This window comes from Mytilus californianus, unplaced genomic scaffold (genome assembly GCF_021869535.1).
Source record: "Mytilus californianus isolate M0D057914Y unplaced genomic scaffold, xbMytCali1.0.p SCAF_5, whole genome shotgun sequence".
Taxonomy (NCBI): Eukaryota; Metazoa; Mollusca; class Bivalvia; order Mytilida; family Mytilidae; genus Mytilus; species Mytilus californianus.
In genome coordinates, this window is record NW_026262701.1 from 105,158,137 (window position 1) to 105,176,828 (window position 18,692).

The 18,692-nt window shown below is 33.7% G+C and overlaps 1 protein-coding gene across 5 annotated transcripts in view; it reads left to right on the top strand.

Annotated features, from left to right (window-relative positions):
- Positions 1 to 18,692, top strand: part of LOC127700449 (uncharacterized) — a 67,309-nt gene that overhangs the window by 7,108 nt on the left and 41,509 nt on the right. For 2 of the 5 annotated variants that reach the window (XM_052203920.1, XM_052203921.1), the window contains exons 2-3: positions 4,993 to 6,230; positions 10,443 to 14,013. In XM_052203920.1, the coding sequence (XP_052059880.1) occupies positions 4,995 to 6,230; positions 10,443 to 11,102 (1,896 nt within the window). In that variant the 5' untranslated portion in view covers positions 4,993 to 4,994 and the 3' untranslated portion in view covers positions 11,103 to 14,013. Of the gene's footprint in view, positions 1 to 4,722; positions 4,842 to 4,992; positions 6,231 to 10,442; positions 14,014 to 18,692 lie in introns of those variants that run through there. The other 3 variants (XM_052203922.1, XR_007981577.1, XR_007981578.1) reach the window with 3 other exon arrangements.

Genomic DNA, 18,692 nt, shown 5'->3' on the forward strand with positions numbered 1-18,692 from the left:
TTTTTATATCTGATAAAAACAAATTTAGAGAATTAAAACTACATCTGGTCGAACTTTGTTTGAAACATTTTTTAAATACAGGGAGACAACAATAAATCAATTATTTATTACTTCTTTATAAATTGTATCATTCATTTCTTCGTCCATCTTCTGTCACTACGTGAATGCGGATAGATCAGAGAAGCTATCTTTTTACAACTTCACCTAAATTGAATGTCATAGTACTAGTTGTCTTTGTCTCACGTATTGAGTGGAGGGGTAAATTCACACAAAACAACCCCCAGTAATAATGTGTAATAACATCCTATCAAGGGAACAATTACGTTCTTCGTTTTGACAGTTCATTAAAAGTTTTCAACACTGACGTTCTTCGTCCTGACAGTTCATTAAAGGTTTTCAACAATAGCGTTCTTCGTTCTGACAGTTCATTAACGTTTTCAACACTGATGTTCTTCGATCTGACTGTTCACTAAAAGTTTTCAACAACGACGTTCTTCGTCCTGATAGTTAATTAAAAGTTTTCAACACTGACGTTCGTCGTCTTGACAGTTCATTTATAATAATAAAGTATTCAACGCTGACGTTCTTCGTCCTGACAGTTCAGAAAAAAATTTCAACAATGACGTCAAAAATAGATATACTTGCTCAAGAAATAAAGGAATATGCGATTTTATGCAAAAGTTTACTAGTGTTATGCCAAAGAAAAGGATTGTGATTAATTTATATGGCGATTGTTATTTACAATTTTGTTTCTAAAATAAATTGTGGTTTCTCTTTTTTCTAATAAAAATTTGTACAGACATGCCTAATAAATAATTTCCGTTGACACATTTACAGGACACATGCTTGTTAAGAACACCACAGACACGTACCTGTCTTATGTTCGATAAAATTGAAGAAAAGTTTTAAAACATATACCTTTTACAAACAATCAAAATCCCATATAAACACACCCATTTGTACAAACATAAAGTTTCTTTCATATTTTTTTCTTATCATATCATTTGTCAGTTTGATCAAACAAATAATGATATCAAAAAGACAAGTGCAATTTCGTCAATATATATTTTCTACTTCGATTTTTTTTAATAGTGACTGAATGTACAATAACCCCAATAATTCTGAATGCAAAGATTTATTTATTGTTGAAACGACGTTCAAGGCTAGTTGGCTTTGTTATAAACTTGTATACTGGTATTTCAAGTTCTTCCTAATTGCGTGACCACCCTCTTTGGAAGTTTTTATCAAATAAACTTAAAAGAATTATCAGATTACTAATTCTGTTTTTAATCTGTTTAAATTATCTATATTACAACAGTTTTAATTGTTTACGAGTATAAGTATTTGGGCTCCATTTAATGTCCTTTGCTAGATAAAAGAGATATACTTACATACATTTTTGTATTTAAATATTTTTGTCATTTTAAACTTTTTAAAGATATAACAGACGATTTCAATAATTGCTTAAATTGACAATTTACAAGGTAAAGAATGTAACAACTATGTGACCTCATTTAAACCCAAGAAGATTGTTAGATAATTGTTTTAAAAAAAATGGTAAAAGATTTGATCGACGTAATGATTGTTATTTTGGTCCTTATTATCGATTCACAAAATACTGAAGTATTGGTGGTATTCGTCGTGTTTTGTAGAAATAAATCTTTGCAGCCTCAAAAGAAATTAAACCAGAACTTTTTCCTGAAAGAAAAGCAACTTAGAGTTCTTACTGGAATACAGGGCAATACATTTTCGTACCAACAACTATTTCCATTGACAATGGCATTACATTATCATTACGGAAAAGGTTCTATTGCAACCACTTGTTTTAATAAAATAAAAAAAACCCTGATCAGTGAGTGCCGTTACCTGCTTTTTTTATTGTACAACCTGCATATCGAAGACGACTTCAAATTATTCAAATGAGCAAGTCAGTAGATAGTTGAAAGTTGCTGACTCAAATGAAAGACACTTGATAATTGGACTTCTACAAGGCAATACCCTCTAAAACGATGTCTTTTTTAAAGACACAAAGTTTTCATCGCAGTAGTAAAATCTTGTGTTGTCGGATGAAAACCTGTGCTGTAGCTAGTCTGAATGAATTCGACACGTTGTCAGACTCCTTTCGTCTAACGATAAATCCGTGATAAGGATGTAGTAACGTCTAGTCTAATTTGACAGGACAGGCTCTTTCAGCCTAGGGTTAAGCCCGTGTAGTACATGTATCGGGTTCAGCCTAGGGTTAAGCCCGTGTAGTACATGTATCGGGTTCAGCCTAGGGTTAAGCCTGTGTAGTACATGTATCGGGTTCAGCCTAGGATTAAGCCCGTGTAGTACATGTATCGGGTTCAGCCTAGGATTAAGCCCGTGTAGTACATGTATCGGGTTCAGCCTAGGGTTAAGCCCGTGTAGTACATGTATCGGGTATTTTCTTGGTGAAGGATAATATTAATAAGTACTACCGCCTAGTCTATTTGTTAAAAGGCTCCTTCATTAAAGCGTTAAGCACGTACTAAGGATGTTACTGTTGTTTTTGCGATGATGTGTAAAAATGTACTTACGCCTGACCTTATTTGAAATGTCGCGAGTCTCCTTTCGTCTTTTGTAAGCCTGTGCTGTCGATTTGTCGGATGTAATATATTTTAGTACGTTGTAACACCTGGTCTTATTTAGCATGTTGTGAGGCTACTTTCATCTGGTGAAAAGTCGGAGATGAGGATTTGTCTGTTGTTAAAGCAACAAAGTAACCATATATTATATATATTTTCTGTTCATAATAACAAGTGCTTCGATTTATTATGTTGTAAGGTCAAATTTCTGAGTTTACACTCGTTCTTTTTGGTAAGGTTCGTGATGGTCAATCTTTAGCTTTATATGTAGTATCTTGTAGACTTGTCTTTTGGCCTTGGTGTTGTCTGTGTTTATACGACTTATTGTTTATCATTGCCCCCCGTGGTATCGTCTCTCTTTATTCTGACCATACCCAATACTCAATACCTTGTTTTCCAGTGACAATCAAATTACTCGCTTTCATGACCTACCGATTACACTGATCAAAATCATACTAATTTTCATTTGTTCAGAATTTGCATGAGCTATTTGCTTTTTAGGCATGAAACTGACAATCTATACATCATTGCCGACAGTGTATATCGAACCGAGGTAGTGTGTGCTGCTGTGACGTATAACAACAGCAATCAATGAATAGATAGCATAAGGTTTATTTACTCCATTTAATTTTGATATATTTGAGTAATTCTATAGAATCAGTCCGGAATACAAATTATAAATAAATCATTCATTAATATTTTACTATATATTTTGATGATCTCGTTTGACAGTGGTTTTTAGATATCAAGATCAATTGATCTTTTTGCCACACAGGTGCTTTTAATGGACGAAAATATCCAAAATCTATCACGGTACTCGATCAAAATTGACACAATTTAATATACAACCCTTTGTCATGGAAGTTGTACAGTGGCCAAAATCATACAAAAAATACGCCTCTTATCGATATTGTTCTATCAAGCATATACCCATTAATATTAAGTTTGAATGGTATTTTTCTGTTACAAGGTGCACTACCATTATCAATTGTTGAGCTGAAGGCTGCATTGTATTTTTGTTGATTTTACACGATTGAATCTAGAAAAGTTTTGAAGTTCTGGTATTAAAAAATGGAGTAACTCCTACTTCAGCGTGTAACAATCAAATCCGGTAGATTAAAATTTGTAAGAAATATTATGCTTTCTTCAAAGATGGTTTTCATATTTATTGCTATTTGTATGCTGTTTCATATTTCGTTATCAAAGGCTACATGTCCTCACATATGATGAGTTTAATTCAAAAGTAATTTTAGACCTGAAATTTACATGCATCGTATTTTATATAGATTAGACCGTTGGTTTTCCCGTTTGAATGGTTTTACACTAGTAATTGTTGGGGCCCTTTATAGCTTGCTGTTCGGTGTGAGCCAAGGCGCCGTGTTGAAGACCGTACTTTGACATATAATGGTTTCTTTTATAAATTTTTGACTTGGATGGAGAGTTGTCTCATTGGCACTCATACCACATCTTCTTATATCTATTGTTATTCTGTTGATGGAGATATCGAAGGATAGCGTAGAGCCTCGCAAGTTTAACTCCGCCTCAAGTAAGGATCCTCATCAGAGGTTGACTATGTCTTTATTTTTTTTGCTTTAAAAATTGATGATGGTAGAATTTTGCTAGTTTCTGTGTAAATTTAATTGCCAAGTGTGTGGACGTAGAGATATTTATAACATAATTGACATATTACCCTTGTTTGTCTATAATTGAAGACCTTGGCCATCATGGTGTCTTTTCTAGTTTTATTGTTTTGTAGGTTTGCTGTCACTTTGATTTATACCAGACATCTTTTATCATTCCCATTTCTTTCTTTTTTTATATTTATGACTCAATTAAACCAAATTATATAATAAAATGAATACATTTATTGTCAACATTTGTATTTTTCAATTTTATTTTAATTCAAGCATACAAAATGTATGTTGAATACATATATAGAGAATGGGTCGTAAAATGAATTACTTTGATGTCATGTTCCCACTTGTTGTGAAGAAAATTACAACCTTAAGAAATGGAGCGTCAACTTTCCATTAACTTTAATTTAATATCGGCATTTAAAATTTATTAGAATATATTAACGATTTTATACACGAAAACAGTTATTTAAGATAAGATGGAGATGGATGGTGTATAGGTACTGGACACCAAAAAATGCACCATAGTTAATAGATATAAAATGAACCAATACTGATAAATTGAAAGTGTTAAAGAAGTACAAACATAGGAGTGCATAAGGTATATGTACAATCTGCATGTTCAAACAGAAAACAAACATAGCTTACACGGAGATAGATACTGCTGTTTGTTTAAGTATTACATACATTCTAAGGTTTTTATATATTAATGAGTGGATGCACATTCATCAATATTCTATCGTTTTTTTCAGACATGGCTACGAACGGGAAACCTTTAGAGAATGGACATGCATTCTCAGATGACATCAGTTTGTGTGGAGAGTGCAAGAAAACTTTCGTGTCGCCACGTTCTCTTCCATGCTTGCATACGTTTTGCAGTGCATGTTTGGAAGCTTACATTAAGAAGTCAATAGGAAGCAACGGTCAGAGATTTTTCCATTGTCCTACATGTGATATGGAAATTGATGTTCCGAACGACGCGTTACCGGGGCAATATGCTGCTTCTTTTCCAATGGATAGTTTTATGGAAAAATTAGTAGAATTAGTAGCTGCCACGAGTTTCGACAAAATGTGTGATATTTGTGTTCGTAGAGAGGAAAAGGTTGCAGCTCAAAATTGGTGTATGGACTGTTTTGATGCGCTTTGTGATCCTTGTTTTAAAGTTCATGTTCATGGCAAAACAACAGCGAACCATGTAGTTTTCCGTTCAGATGAATTGAGACAGATCCCTCTGGAAAATTTGATGAAAAAGAAAAACAAAGTTCCTTGTGGTAAACATAACGAAACAATAACATTATTCTGTGTAGATTGTAGGGAGCCATTGTGCGTTCAATGCATGGCTGTTTCACACAGAAGATGTGAAAACGTTATAACAGTTGCAGACGCAATGACATCACGGACTGATGTCAAAGATATTATGGATAGGCTAGACTCTCTGAAGGACTCAGTTCATGGCACAAACGGGTTAGGAGAAAATGATAAAATATTAGAATCTAGTATTGACAGTGCTCGAATAAAAATCATTTCAGTGTGTGATTCCCTCATCGAAAAAGTCCGAGAAGAACAAGACAAACTATTAAGACAGTTAGACGACACAGCATATAAAGCACGCAAAATTCTAAAAGGAAGGATAGAACCTAGGAAAAGTGGATCAAAAACAATTCAAGCTGCGCACGAGCGAATGAAGATATTAATGAAATATGGTAGTGATGTAGATATTCTGTTGGCATACAACCAAGTGAAGAAGCAGTTAGATTCTTGCCAGGGATCTGTTGCCGAACTTGACCCTAAAAGTATGGTTGTGAAGGTGAACTTTGACCTTGCCGAGAATGTTGACAGTTTCATGCAGGAATTTAAAGCAGTAGGAAATCTGAGTATAGATGACAGTAGTGACGATATTGGTCTATCATCCTGGGGCGTAACGTGTACCCATACTGATGACATCATTGTCACAGATTGTAAAAACAGGCGGATTCAAAAGTTTAGCAAGGTAAGGGTTCGTATTGAAACATAAAGGTACTGATGAATCAATAGAGATGTGTAGTAAACGTTAATAAGATATCAAACACAATAAAACCTTGCATATGTGTTAACAGATACAATACATGTTGCCTTTGTAGAATAGAGAATGGTAACGGGGAATGCGTCAAAGAGACAACAACCCGGCCAAAAAGCAGAAAACAGCCCAAGGCCACCAAGGGTCATTAACGCAGCAAGAAAATCCCGCAGCCTGAGGGGGCTTCAGCTGACCCCTAAACAATAATGTATACTATAAAAATAAGAAGATGTGGTATGATTGCCAATGAGAAAACTCTCCACAAGAGACCAAATGACACAGAAATTAACAAATGTAGGTCCCCGTACGGCCTTCAACAATGAGTAAAACTCATACCGCATTATCAGCTATAAAAGGCCCCGAAATGACAAATGTAAAACAATTCAAACGAATAAACTAACGGCCTGATTTATGTACAACTAGTTCAGTTTTGTATTTATATATTAGATGATGCGTTTTAAATTTAAGATTACCTTAGCCGTATTTGGCACAACTTTTTGGAATTTTGGGTCCTCAATGCTCTTCAACTTTATACTTGTTTGGTTTTCTAAAATTTTTGATCTGAGTCTTATGTAGACGAAACGCGCATCTGGCGTAACAATTTATAAGCCTGGTACCTTTGCAAACTAATTAAAGCAATTGTAAGGCAATTCAAATTTGTGACTGTCAATGTCGATAAAATAATTAAACAGATAAAAAGCAAACACCCATCAAAAACATATACACACGGGTAAAAAAATATTAAAATATTAGCACAAAAGTAAAACAGAAATATCAGAGAACACGCTAGAATTGCAGTAGAATGTGTCTCCGTGCCTGTAGTGTATGCCCTTATATTTTATAGTTTGGGTTTTTTGCTCTTCATATTCCATCATATTAATGTTCTATTTCTTTCATTTGGTCTCTTATGGATAGTTGCCTCATTTGCAATCATACCACTTCTTCTTATTTTTACATCGCGATGACCTTGAGGTCATTTCGATGTAATGCTATCGCCTAGATTCCATTATGTAAATTAGTTTTGGGTTTGTAACCGATCTATAAACATGATAAATATGCGCACATAAACGAGTGCAAAATAACATTCCTTATCGTTTGATATAAATACATCTCTTCAATGAATACTGATAAAAATATTTTTGTTTACAACATAAATTAATAATATGAAAATGTTTTGTAGTTAGATATATATATATAAGTAAAAAATCATTGATAATATCAATGCACACGTACCGAAAAATTGTGTTAAAGCATGCGGAAGAATATCTCAAATAGATATAAGAAGATGTGGTATGAGTGCCAATGAGACAACTCTCCATCCAAGTCAAAATTTATAAAAGTAAACCATTATAGGTCACAGTACGGTCTTCAACACGGAGCCTTGGCTCACACCGAACAGTAAGCTATAAAGGGCCCCCAAAATTACTAGTGTAAAACCATTCAAACGGGAAAACCAACGGTCTAATCTATATGAAAACGAGAAACGAGAAACACTTATGAACCACATCAACAAACGACAACTACTGAACATCAGATTCCTGACTTAGGACAGGTGCAAACAAATGCAGCGGGTTTAAACGTTTTAATGGTACCAAACCTTCACCCTTTTTCTGAAACAATAGTGTAACATCACAACATAGAAAGACACACTATAAAATATCAACTGAAATAGCTTAACTCAATCAAAGGACATATTAACACCATTGAACATACACTGAACAAATAAATTTGACCTATGATACAATGTAAATACAAAATAAACAAAGAACGTTTTGTGACAATTCCGGCAAGGACCGGTAACTCTGTAATTGTTTTTGCGGGAAAATATGAATGCCTACTCGTATCCAATCTTAGAAAAATCGAATTCTTACAGAAAAGTGTCCACCATGCACTTGCATTGCACTATTATTAGAATAGTAGAATTGAATGATATACAAATGGATGCAAATCATATATATATGTAACTGTTATTTTGATATAATATATAACAACAAATCAGTGTATACTGATTTGTATCACTACAATATAATAGTTATTACGGTGAAGTTGAATTTCCTGTCATTTATTCATCATCCACGCACGAACTTGTCCCAGAAAAAAATATATCTCTGTACATTGACCTCAGTTTCAGGTAAAGAGATATGTTGTTTTTTTCTGAGACAAGTGCTTTTGACCATCCTCAAGAACTTGTGGTCATCCGATGTTCAGTACTTCAGTACTTTGATTATAATCTACATGTAACCTCTTAGATGTCTACACACTTTTCCAACAGACTCTCCAGAAAATCAGTACATCAAAAATAAAATGGAAATTATAAATAATTGTGCATTCACGGTTGTAAACTACTAATATTTTTATATAGTACATATTCTCCATATGTTCAGAACAACAGGCAATATATATAGTACACATATTTTCTCACCTTTTTTGAGAGATGGAAATTGGAAAATACAATTGATATTTTGATTCGAATTGTAATATGCTTTTGTACAACATAATAAATTTTCTGAGTTCGAAGCACTTATTTCGTTTAACCTTCTCAAGGATGGTAAAATCAAAAATGAATAAACAAATGGGGAGTAATGTATTTAAATGTGGCCTAAAAAGAACAGCCCAACCCAAGTGTAAGAGTAAAAGTGGTGTCATGGTTTATAACATTAAGGATTCTTATTTAAAAGGAGTAGCAAAGAAGGATGTTTTAAAAACACTTACAATCAAACCTACTAACAAATAAATGATTTATAGCCCTACACTGTGTTGTTTCTCGCTTAGTTGAAACCTAGTAACAACGTCTCGATCATTAAGCTGACACGTCAGTGCTGTAGTTAAAATATCTTTATTACAGGGTAATTTTTATAATTGTTAAGTTCATGGTGTATATTGTAGTCTTGTCTACCCATGTGTAAATATTTGAGTTGGACTTATCTACAAGAAGTAGCAATTATATCGTTTCACATTCTGAATACATTGAGTCTCATATACATATCAGATATCTCGTTTGCAGCCGAGGACATTTGACAGGCGTTGTTTAAAATTTGTATAGAAGAAATAAGTTATTATTATTCTGATGTTGTCTCCAGTCATATAACAATTCAATTCTATGAATTGCAGGGGTGTATTCAAAGGTATCCTTTGTTGTTCCCCCACTCACAAAAAAAAAACTCCAAGCCTTACAAAAAAAGTAACAGTTAACGTTTCCTTAACCGAATATAACTTAATCTTTGTTTGATTGTAATGCGTATATCAATATATACATGAGTATCTGCTCTTTTGGCACATTGCTCTGACTCCTTGTCCAGGTTTGGCTTTATGTTTGGACCTGTCTGGTTTTCCAGCTCTTCAACGTTTGTATTAGGTTTAGGACTTTCAGAATTAAAATTAAAATTAGACTGAACTTCAAGGATTAACTTTGTGAAGATTAGTGATCATTTGGACTTCTCCCCTTTCGGCAGTGAATTCCAGCTCTCAGGGGCTGGAACATTTGCAACTGGAAAAGAGGGAATATAAGATAGGTTCAAAACTTTACCCTGCAAAAAATCACTTACTTACCAGCAACCGGTTGTACGAACGTGGCATTAGCCTAATGGGTCATTAAGTCTTCTTTAAGCCTTTATGATGCATTAGGCTAATGAAGACTTAATGACTCATTAGACTAATGACACGTTCGTACAACTGGCTGCTGTATATTAAATGTTGCAATGGTTCTCTAACACAAATGGCTGCGTATTCATACATCCCGCACAGCCACACGGACGCCCTTCATTCCTGTCGACCCACTTTGCAAATCCTAACGCATACAAGGTGACTTTACTAGAATCTTCTTGAAAAGTAAAAACCTACTCCAATAGCGACATCCGAAACATTTTATTAGATGAAATGCTAGATCGATTAACGGCATGGAAGTCATAGACAAATATAAAATGAAGCAGTTTGTTTGTTTGTTTGAATCATGGCATCCTTAAGGCTGTCAAACATATAATTTGATTGGTAAGGCCTTCAGATCTTGGATGTTTCTCAATCGGGAAAATGAGGCGAACAATTTTTGATAGTCACCCAGGCTTAGCATGCTAGATGACTTGATTAGTATGATTAAGCTTCGACTTCGAGTAACTTAACATTCCATTATATATTCATTTTTCATTTTAGTTTGGAGATCTAGTGGACTACGTACAACTTGAAGATGAACCACGTGATATTACTACTATTGGACGCAATGATGACGTTGCTATTACATTGGTTGGGAAGTTAGTTATCTTCTTATCAACCCGGAAATCAATGCAGCTTTTGAAACGTGCGAAAACAGAAAGACAGTATGATGGCATTGCATTTTCCTTCAAGGATTCCTTTTTGGTGGTTAGCTCTATCCGGGATTGTTTAGTAGACATCATACAACTTGGCGGGGAAGTCATTCGTTCCATACATTCAGACACTGTTGGATCACCGCTTTTTAGAGAGCCACGCTATGTAGCAGTGTCACCAGATGGAGCTATTGTTGTGTCGGATGTAGAGCAGGGTACAGTCATTTCATTTGACAATTACGGGCGGGTACTTTCCCAGTACAGACCAGAAAGTGGAAATGGATTAAAGAAACCGCAGGGTGTTAGTGTTGACAAAATTGGCAACATATTTGTTGCGGATAATGGCAACAACAGGGTCCAACTGTGCACAAATGATGGGGTCTTCCAAAGGAATGTTCTGGGACACGAGAGCGGATTGGACAAACCGGTTGCCATAGAAGTCAGCAGTAGCAATAGGATGATCATTGTTCAGAATGATGGCATGGTGAAAGTGTTCAGTTACTCCTGAAAAATGAAACTAACTGTAATTATCATTTAAAAAAAGCCGAGCGAAACTCAACGCATACACAAATGAGTAAAAATACATAACAGAGCAAACCGTAGCCGTATATAATAGAATAAAGTTGTAAAAGCTGTTAAATAACAGATTGTAAGAAAATACAGCTTCTCATAATCAGAATTTATATACAATCAATGCTCTGAAAAGTCATTCAAAATTGAAAAATTAAGAACTACTTATAATTCATTTTAGTGTGTTAAAAATATATATACCTCAAAATACCTTTTTGTATATGATAAAAGCACAACAGAAGACGCTTTCATGCATTGCCAAAATGTAATTTTATAACTTATGTGACCGATTGTAGATAGTTTTAACTCTCTAAATACTTATTGTAGACTGAGTATTCTTTTATGAATATGAAAAAATTATAATTCAGAATGGTTTAGATTTTTGTCCCTTTTACATGTATAATTTGAGAATGTACGTTTCAGCAGAATATATAACAATTAAAATAAAATTCCTATAAAACTAATTCACTCAGGATTTTAATCTTATCCAAGTACTTTTGAAATTGTAAAGTCAATATTTATTTAACGATCACTTTTGACTGATTTATAAATTTAATTGAGTAATTAAGTTTTAATTTATTGCTCTTCCGTCAATCAATCTTCTAATCTAAATTTCAACATATTCATAAATGTGATTAAATTGTTGAGGAAATGTGAAGTGCACCTGCCATTACTTTTTGTTCTTATGCAATGTATACACTTTTGATAATAACGCTTTTTTGAAATATTTGGATATATTACTTTGTCCCGAAATTGTCGAATTTGATTTGATCTTTTAATAAGTAACAATAGAATATTATAAGACTGGCAACGACAAAACTGTCTTACTACCTGACCATTTTATGTACCGGTATTACATTTTTCACCCACAACCTTTACACTAGCTGAATATAATTGTAGACCTGATTGATTAAGAAATTGGGGTTTAACAGCACTTTCAGCACTGCTGACTATTTCAGTATTAAAGCCTGAAATATTATGTTGACGTTCCGTATAACTAAAATACTTTAAAATATATCGTGCAAAATCATCAAGATTCACAGTGATGTGAATATAGCTATATGCATTCGTAATGCCATATTTACAGTTACATTATGCAAGCATCAGAGTAAGTTTACTGTAAGGCCAATAAAAATTGTATCCTAATATTTCTGACAAATTGTAATTCAGTGGATTTCAATTTTAATGGACATAATAGATTGTACAATAATTTCAAACTTAACGGGCGTTATGCTTTTATGCTTATGTTAAACCTTTTCACAAAGTAGTGCTTGATGCACGTAAATACGGGTAAATATTGATAACGTTAGTCGTTACGCACCTCAACGATACCGAAGTAACACCAGAGCGCATTTGTGAAAAAATAAATGTGCAGTATACAGTATGACGGCGGCTTAGATTTATAAGTTGTAAAAATGCAATTATTGTCAAATCATAAGTAAGACAGACAGCTACAAACTGATGGAATATTTTTGCGGATTTTTAATCACACTACATTTCGATATACGAAACAGGAATTATGTACATCAAATTAATCAGCATGGCTATTTACAGATGTATCTTCGTATTATAGTATGATTGTGCTTTAAAACCCATCGACAGAGATAATCTCATTCCGGTATTTTAGGCACACATAATCAAATTCTGTAAGGTGGCACGATAGTATTTCCTGGTCCATAGGGATAATGATAGCTTTTTAGAATTTTCACCACTTTCTAACACTGTCCAAAATTCTACATACAAAGTAAACTGAAGTACTTTCGTTATAATATTCAGAAATGAATTTGAATATCTATCATGACCGTTTACTTTTTTTGCTATCTTTATAAACCTAAGGCCACTAGTGCTTTTAGGTCTTTTATCATGCAGTGAATACAAAATTTAAAAAAATTCTCAAAAATTCATTTTCACCTGCATGTAAAATTATTTCATATTTTTCTACACTTGATTCATCCCTCAGTTTGGGAAAGTATGTTCAGTAGATACTGTATTTTTTGTCCAATCACACTGGTCAGATACATTGACTTATGTAGGGTACACAAAAGAGCAACCTAAATTCCGGAATGTAAATACTACCGTGCCACCGTAACAATGTAACAGTCATTCGAATGCTGATCCTTTGATCGTGGCTCATTGTAAGCTATCAATAGATGATAGCTGCTAGATGCAAAGAAAGGCATGGCACTAAATGACATTTTGACTTAATTTATACACTTAGTACGCAAAAACTTAAGAGTGCTATAATTTAAAAACACAATTGTACATATTTTTTTCATTCACGTATATTATCAAATGTAAAATCTAAATGAATTTATATTTATATTTAATTATTCAATGATCTTGTATTCGGGTGTTATTTAATTTGTTCAATGTGATTTGTTGAAAAATTTTCGTAGCAAAAATACGGGTGGTTGCCAATCTCAATAAATCTCCATGCTTATAATAGCACGGTCACGGAAGGAATATATAAATTTTAAGTCTACTAAGAACTATTTATTGGCTAGAACTAAGAGCAAACAAAACCCCTTTTCATCAGATAAATGAACAATGATGACTGATTTGAAATTCTATCTTATGTTAATATTAAAAATAGTGCAATTATTATATTTCATTTCCCTACTCATTATTTAAATAACAAACCATTAACCAACCATCTTGCCATGTAAAGGCATATTAAATATCATATAAATACTATTTAGTTTAGATTTATATACATGTATTTTTGGTTAGCGTGTGACATAGTTTACATGGTAGAAAATAATGCACATTTGTTGGTTGTTTATTATGTGATACATTCATTCCGTCCAATGATACTTTCATTCCGTCCAATAAACACATAAAACATTTAACTTGCATTACTTTTTATTTTAGCTGATTCTTAAACGCGGTATATTTCAGAACGAGCAAGGACTGCAGGATGTTATAAAACAACACAAAGAGGGCAGATATAATCTTACGTGATACTGCATTATTATAACAACAGAAACCCTAGCTGAAAATCATTTTAATACCGAGGTGATGACTCTTTCATATTGTGGGGGAATGGGGCGTTGCACGAGGATGTTTTTCTCTGATGTTCATTTTCACCTTATGCAAAGCTTGTTGAATATGGCCTCGCTAAAATTTATTTTCAATTCAAGACACATTCATCTCTTGCAATGTCCTGCCTTTTGTAGAACAGAATATTCATTTTAATCCTGTATTGGGCAAAGATATTTTTCATTTCTTACCAGGCCAGCATATTGATTTCAAAAATACTCCTGCACCCCTCCCATAATAAACAAGAATGTGTCCATAGTACACGGATGCCCCACTCGCACTATCATTTTCTATGTTCATTGGACCATGAAATTGGGGTCAAAACTCTAATTTGGCATTAAAATTAGAAAGATCATATCATAGGGAACATGTGTACTAAGTTTCAAGTTGATTGGACTTCAACTTCATCAAAAACTACCTTGACCAAACATTTAACCTGAAGCGAGACAGACGGACGGACGGACGGACGGACAAACGAACGAACCGACGCACAGACTATCGTAGGTCGGTCATAAAAATAGTCGTCCCCTTTCCCGTATGTGGGTTATTAAAAGCTCCCTAATTTCTAAGGTCTTTTTCCTGCTGAACATCATTTGTGACATCTTGATGTCCATTTTGGAAAGTGATTGTCTTTTGTTGCTATAAAAATGAAGTTGATCATCATAAGTGGAAAACAACTGTCATATTCCTGACCTGGTACAGGCATTTCCGAAGAAAATTATGGGTAAATCCTTGTTTTATAGCTAGCTAAACCTCCCACTTGTATGCCAGTTGTTTATAGTTCCATTATGTTCCATTATATTGACAAAATTGGGTGAGCAACCCAAACAGACATAATAGTTTGTGTGACAATAATTGGGCACCCAAAACTGTGTAAAAGAGGGACGAAAGATACCAGAGGGACAGTCAAACTCATAGATCGAAAACAAACTGACAACGCCATGACCAAAAGTAAAAAGACAAACAAACAAATAATAGTACAGATGACACAACATAGAAAACTAAAGACTAAGCAACACGAAATTCACAGAAATACAACACAACAGACCAAAAATTTTCAAAAAAACTTACAAATAAATCTAACAAAGACGCCAACAAAAACGTTTTGGTACTAGTAGTTGATAGTTCATACCGTATAAAGTATACACTTTTTTCAATAAAGTACAACTTAAGTAAAATATAAATGCAAGGGTAAACAAAATGTAAACAACACTGTAAAAACCTCTTGTGTCCGAGTCGCACCCATGGCCCAACTGCACCAGGAACGTCCAAAGTCAAAAACCTGATAGCAGGATGCATAAATACAGAGTCACGTCAAAAGACATACGACCTAAAGAAACATAATACCACGAAGACAAAATAAAAGAAAAAAACTGTAAAGTAAATAAAATGATACACAACTTCAGCACCTAGAATCTATAACTCAAGACCATCTTGTATTGTTCGTGAAACAGACACTGAATGTTTATCTACTAGTATTAGTTCTTGGAACTTTGCAATGGACTTTTTGAGAAAAAGACGAACCGTTCTTTTACTAAACCCTGGATCATTGATATTTTTGCTCAGACACCGATGACGTTTTACAGTCTAAGTTGCAGCTTAGTTCTTGAATATAGTATGAGTTGAGAAATGTGTACTCCATACGGGTTTGCTGCCAAGGTTGAAGACAAATCTTAATGTCATAATTGAAATCGTCTCGTTCGTTTGTCATAGATTTAGATACTGACATGACACCTGTTGTCAAATTCCAGGTAAATGATTAGAAGAGAGGCGAAAGATACCAAAGGGAAATTCAAATTCATAAGTCGAAAATAAACTGACAACGCCATGGCTAAAAAAGAAAAAGACCAACAGACACACAGTTGTACACAAAACACAACATAGCAAACTAGACTGAGCAAATAGAAATGAGGCGGAGGAAGCTGTATCTGTGGTTTGTTTAATCTTAAGTTCAGGAGAATATATTAGCTCGGAAAAGTTTGGATTGTTAATGGAAATAACATCATCAATACAACTGTATGTGAAATTAAATGATCAAGCTTTACAAAGTAAAATTTCATAATTTATACACTCAGTGTTTTGAAAGGTATCATTTAAGTCACAATTGTACTGTAGGACAGGTAACAGGTTACCTCAGGGTGATAAGTCAAAGGGATACCGCAACATTGAAACGAATGAACCTTAGTATAAAGTGATTTTGATTTTTGTCAAACAAAATTATGTAAAAGGGGTGATGGTAAGTGATTCATATAGACATGAACTGTCATAGTGAATTAGTTTTGTTTGACATGTTGCATATCGTTAATTTCTGAATAATTTCTAAATTTCTAAACGGAAAATTAAAGTAAGGTTTGTTATAAATCATATCAGTACCGAGGTACTGAGCTGATGATACAACGTGGTCTGATAGTCCACCAACAGCGGAACCGACTCAGTCCTGAAAAAAAGTGAAAAAAAAACACTTTATAAATTTCATGTGTTCGAAGCGCTTTCTTGGATTGACATTCACTAGTCACACTCAAAGCCGAGTATTTGAAAGTCAAGGATGTATAAGAAACCGAAACAGTTGAAGCGCTATATGACAAAAACGGTTCTAAAGTAATAGCCAAATTCCTCTAAGGTCAACGTTACCTGAGGCAGTGTAGCACAAAGACTCAGATCTTACCGTGGACAGAGAATATAACCCAGATAACAAGCATGATAATAAGTTTCCATCTAAATAAAGGCAACAGTAGTATACCGCTGTTCGAAACTCATAAATCGATAGAGATAAAAATAAATCCGGGTTACAAACTAAAACTGAGGGAAACGCATCATATATAAGAGGAGAACAACGACACAACAAAAACACAACATTAAAATGTAACACACACAGAAACGAACTATAATATAACAATAGCGATTTTCCTTACTTGGTACAGAACATTTTAAGAAAAAAATGGTGGGTTGAACCTGGTTTTGTGGCATGCCAAACCTCCCGCTTTTATGGCAACGTCAAACACAACACCAAAACGACAACATCACATGACAGGACCACAATACAAATAAATGGGAGAACATATAGGACAAAGAAACACACGAATAATAGCTAACAAAAGGTACTAGGCTTAAAATTCAATACGCCAGACGTGCGTCTCGTCCACACAAGACCAACCAGTGACGCGCAGATGAAAAAAAAAGTACAAAGCTGAAGAGCACCGAGGACCAACACTTCCAAAACGTTGCGCCTAACACGGCCAGGGTTTTCTGCCTGGGACAAGAACATCTTTATTATTTAGAATAATTTATAATTTTGCAAACAGTAAATTTTATAAAATGACTATATAATAGATATACATGATAAAACCGAAGTGGGGACTAACTACAGAATAAAAACGGATACATTACATAAAACAACTTAATCCAACACATAAAAATACACAGCCGTGTTAGCCAAAGCCTCAACGCACAAAGTGACGTCACATTTGAAATTCTAAAAAAACACACAAAGTGACGTCACATTTGAATTTGTAAAAAAATTTCCCAAAAATAAGATAGGATTTGGATTGATTCAAGATTAGATTTGTAATACTGACATTACATTTATTAATAACAATGAAAATTACAATACTTATTAATATCAAATTGTGGTAGTAATTAGATAATTAATTGTTTTATCTAGCTATGTCGGTGTTTCTTCTGAATCAAACTGTAACCAAATATATCGTATAAATTTCGTTGAACCAAACTAAAATCTAATAAATAGAGGGGGTGATTAATCATCTTTACCAACTTAAGAAAAAGTTAGGAGATATGAAAATTAAAGATACTTATTTGTGATGAATTACGATGGTGATAAAATTCGAAGAAAGGAAACATAAGATAAAAAGAGCCTTAATTTGAACAAACGAAACAAGACGAAATCAATTCTGTCTGAGATAATTTAAAGCTTGATTTTGATGAATAGTAAAAGTAAATGAATTCTAACCAATTAAATATGTAATGATATGTATTTTTTTGCCTTGTAAATAAGTGATACTTCATCTCAACAAGTGTATGTGTCAGTCGATGGTTGGAAAGACGTCATTAAAACATTTCATCGGAAGAGAAAGATAGGAATATAAACTTATAACGTAATGAAAAACCCCTTATAAAACACTGAAATAAAATTAAAAATAAAACTCAAGTAATGTAGACATGGAAAGAACGATAACTTAAACAATGACGTGCAACATGGTTGTGTCTTTAAAGAAATTATATTGACATTTCAAAATGAAATTATCATCGAGAGAAAAATCAGATTAATTTGCACATGGTGCTACACTTTCTATTTACAATGCGTTTGTAAAACTTTGATACCCCAACCTTAGTTTAGGTCTTATAGTATAACTAAAATAGAAATCAAAAACATTGTACAAATCAGGAGCTCTGAAATTTGTCTTAAAATGCAAACTACATATCTCTTCGTTCATTTTCATTTTCATTTTGCACACCTGAAACTCGCATATTT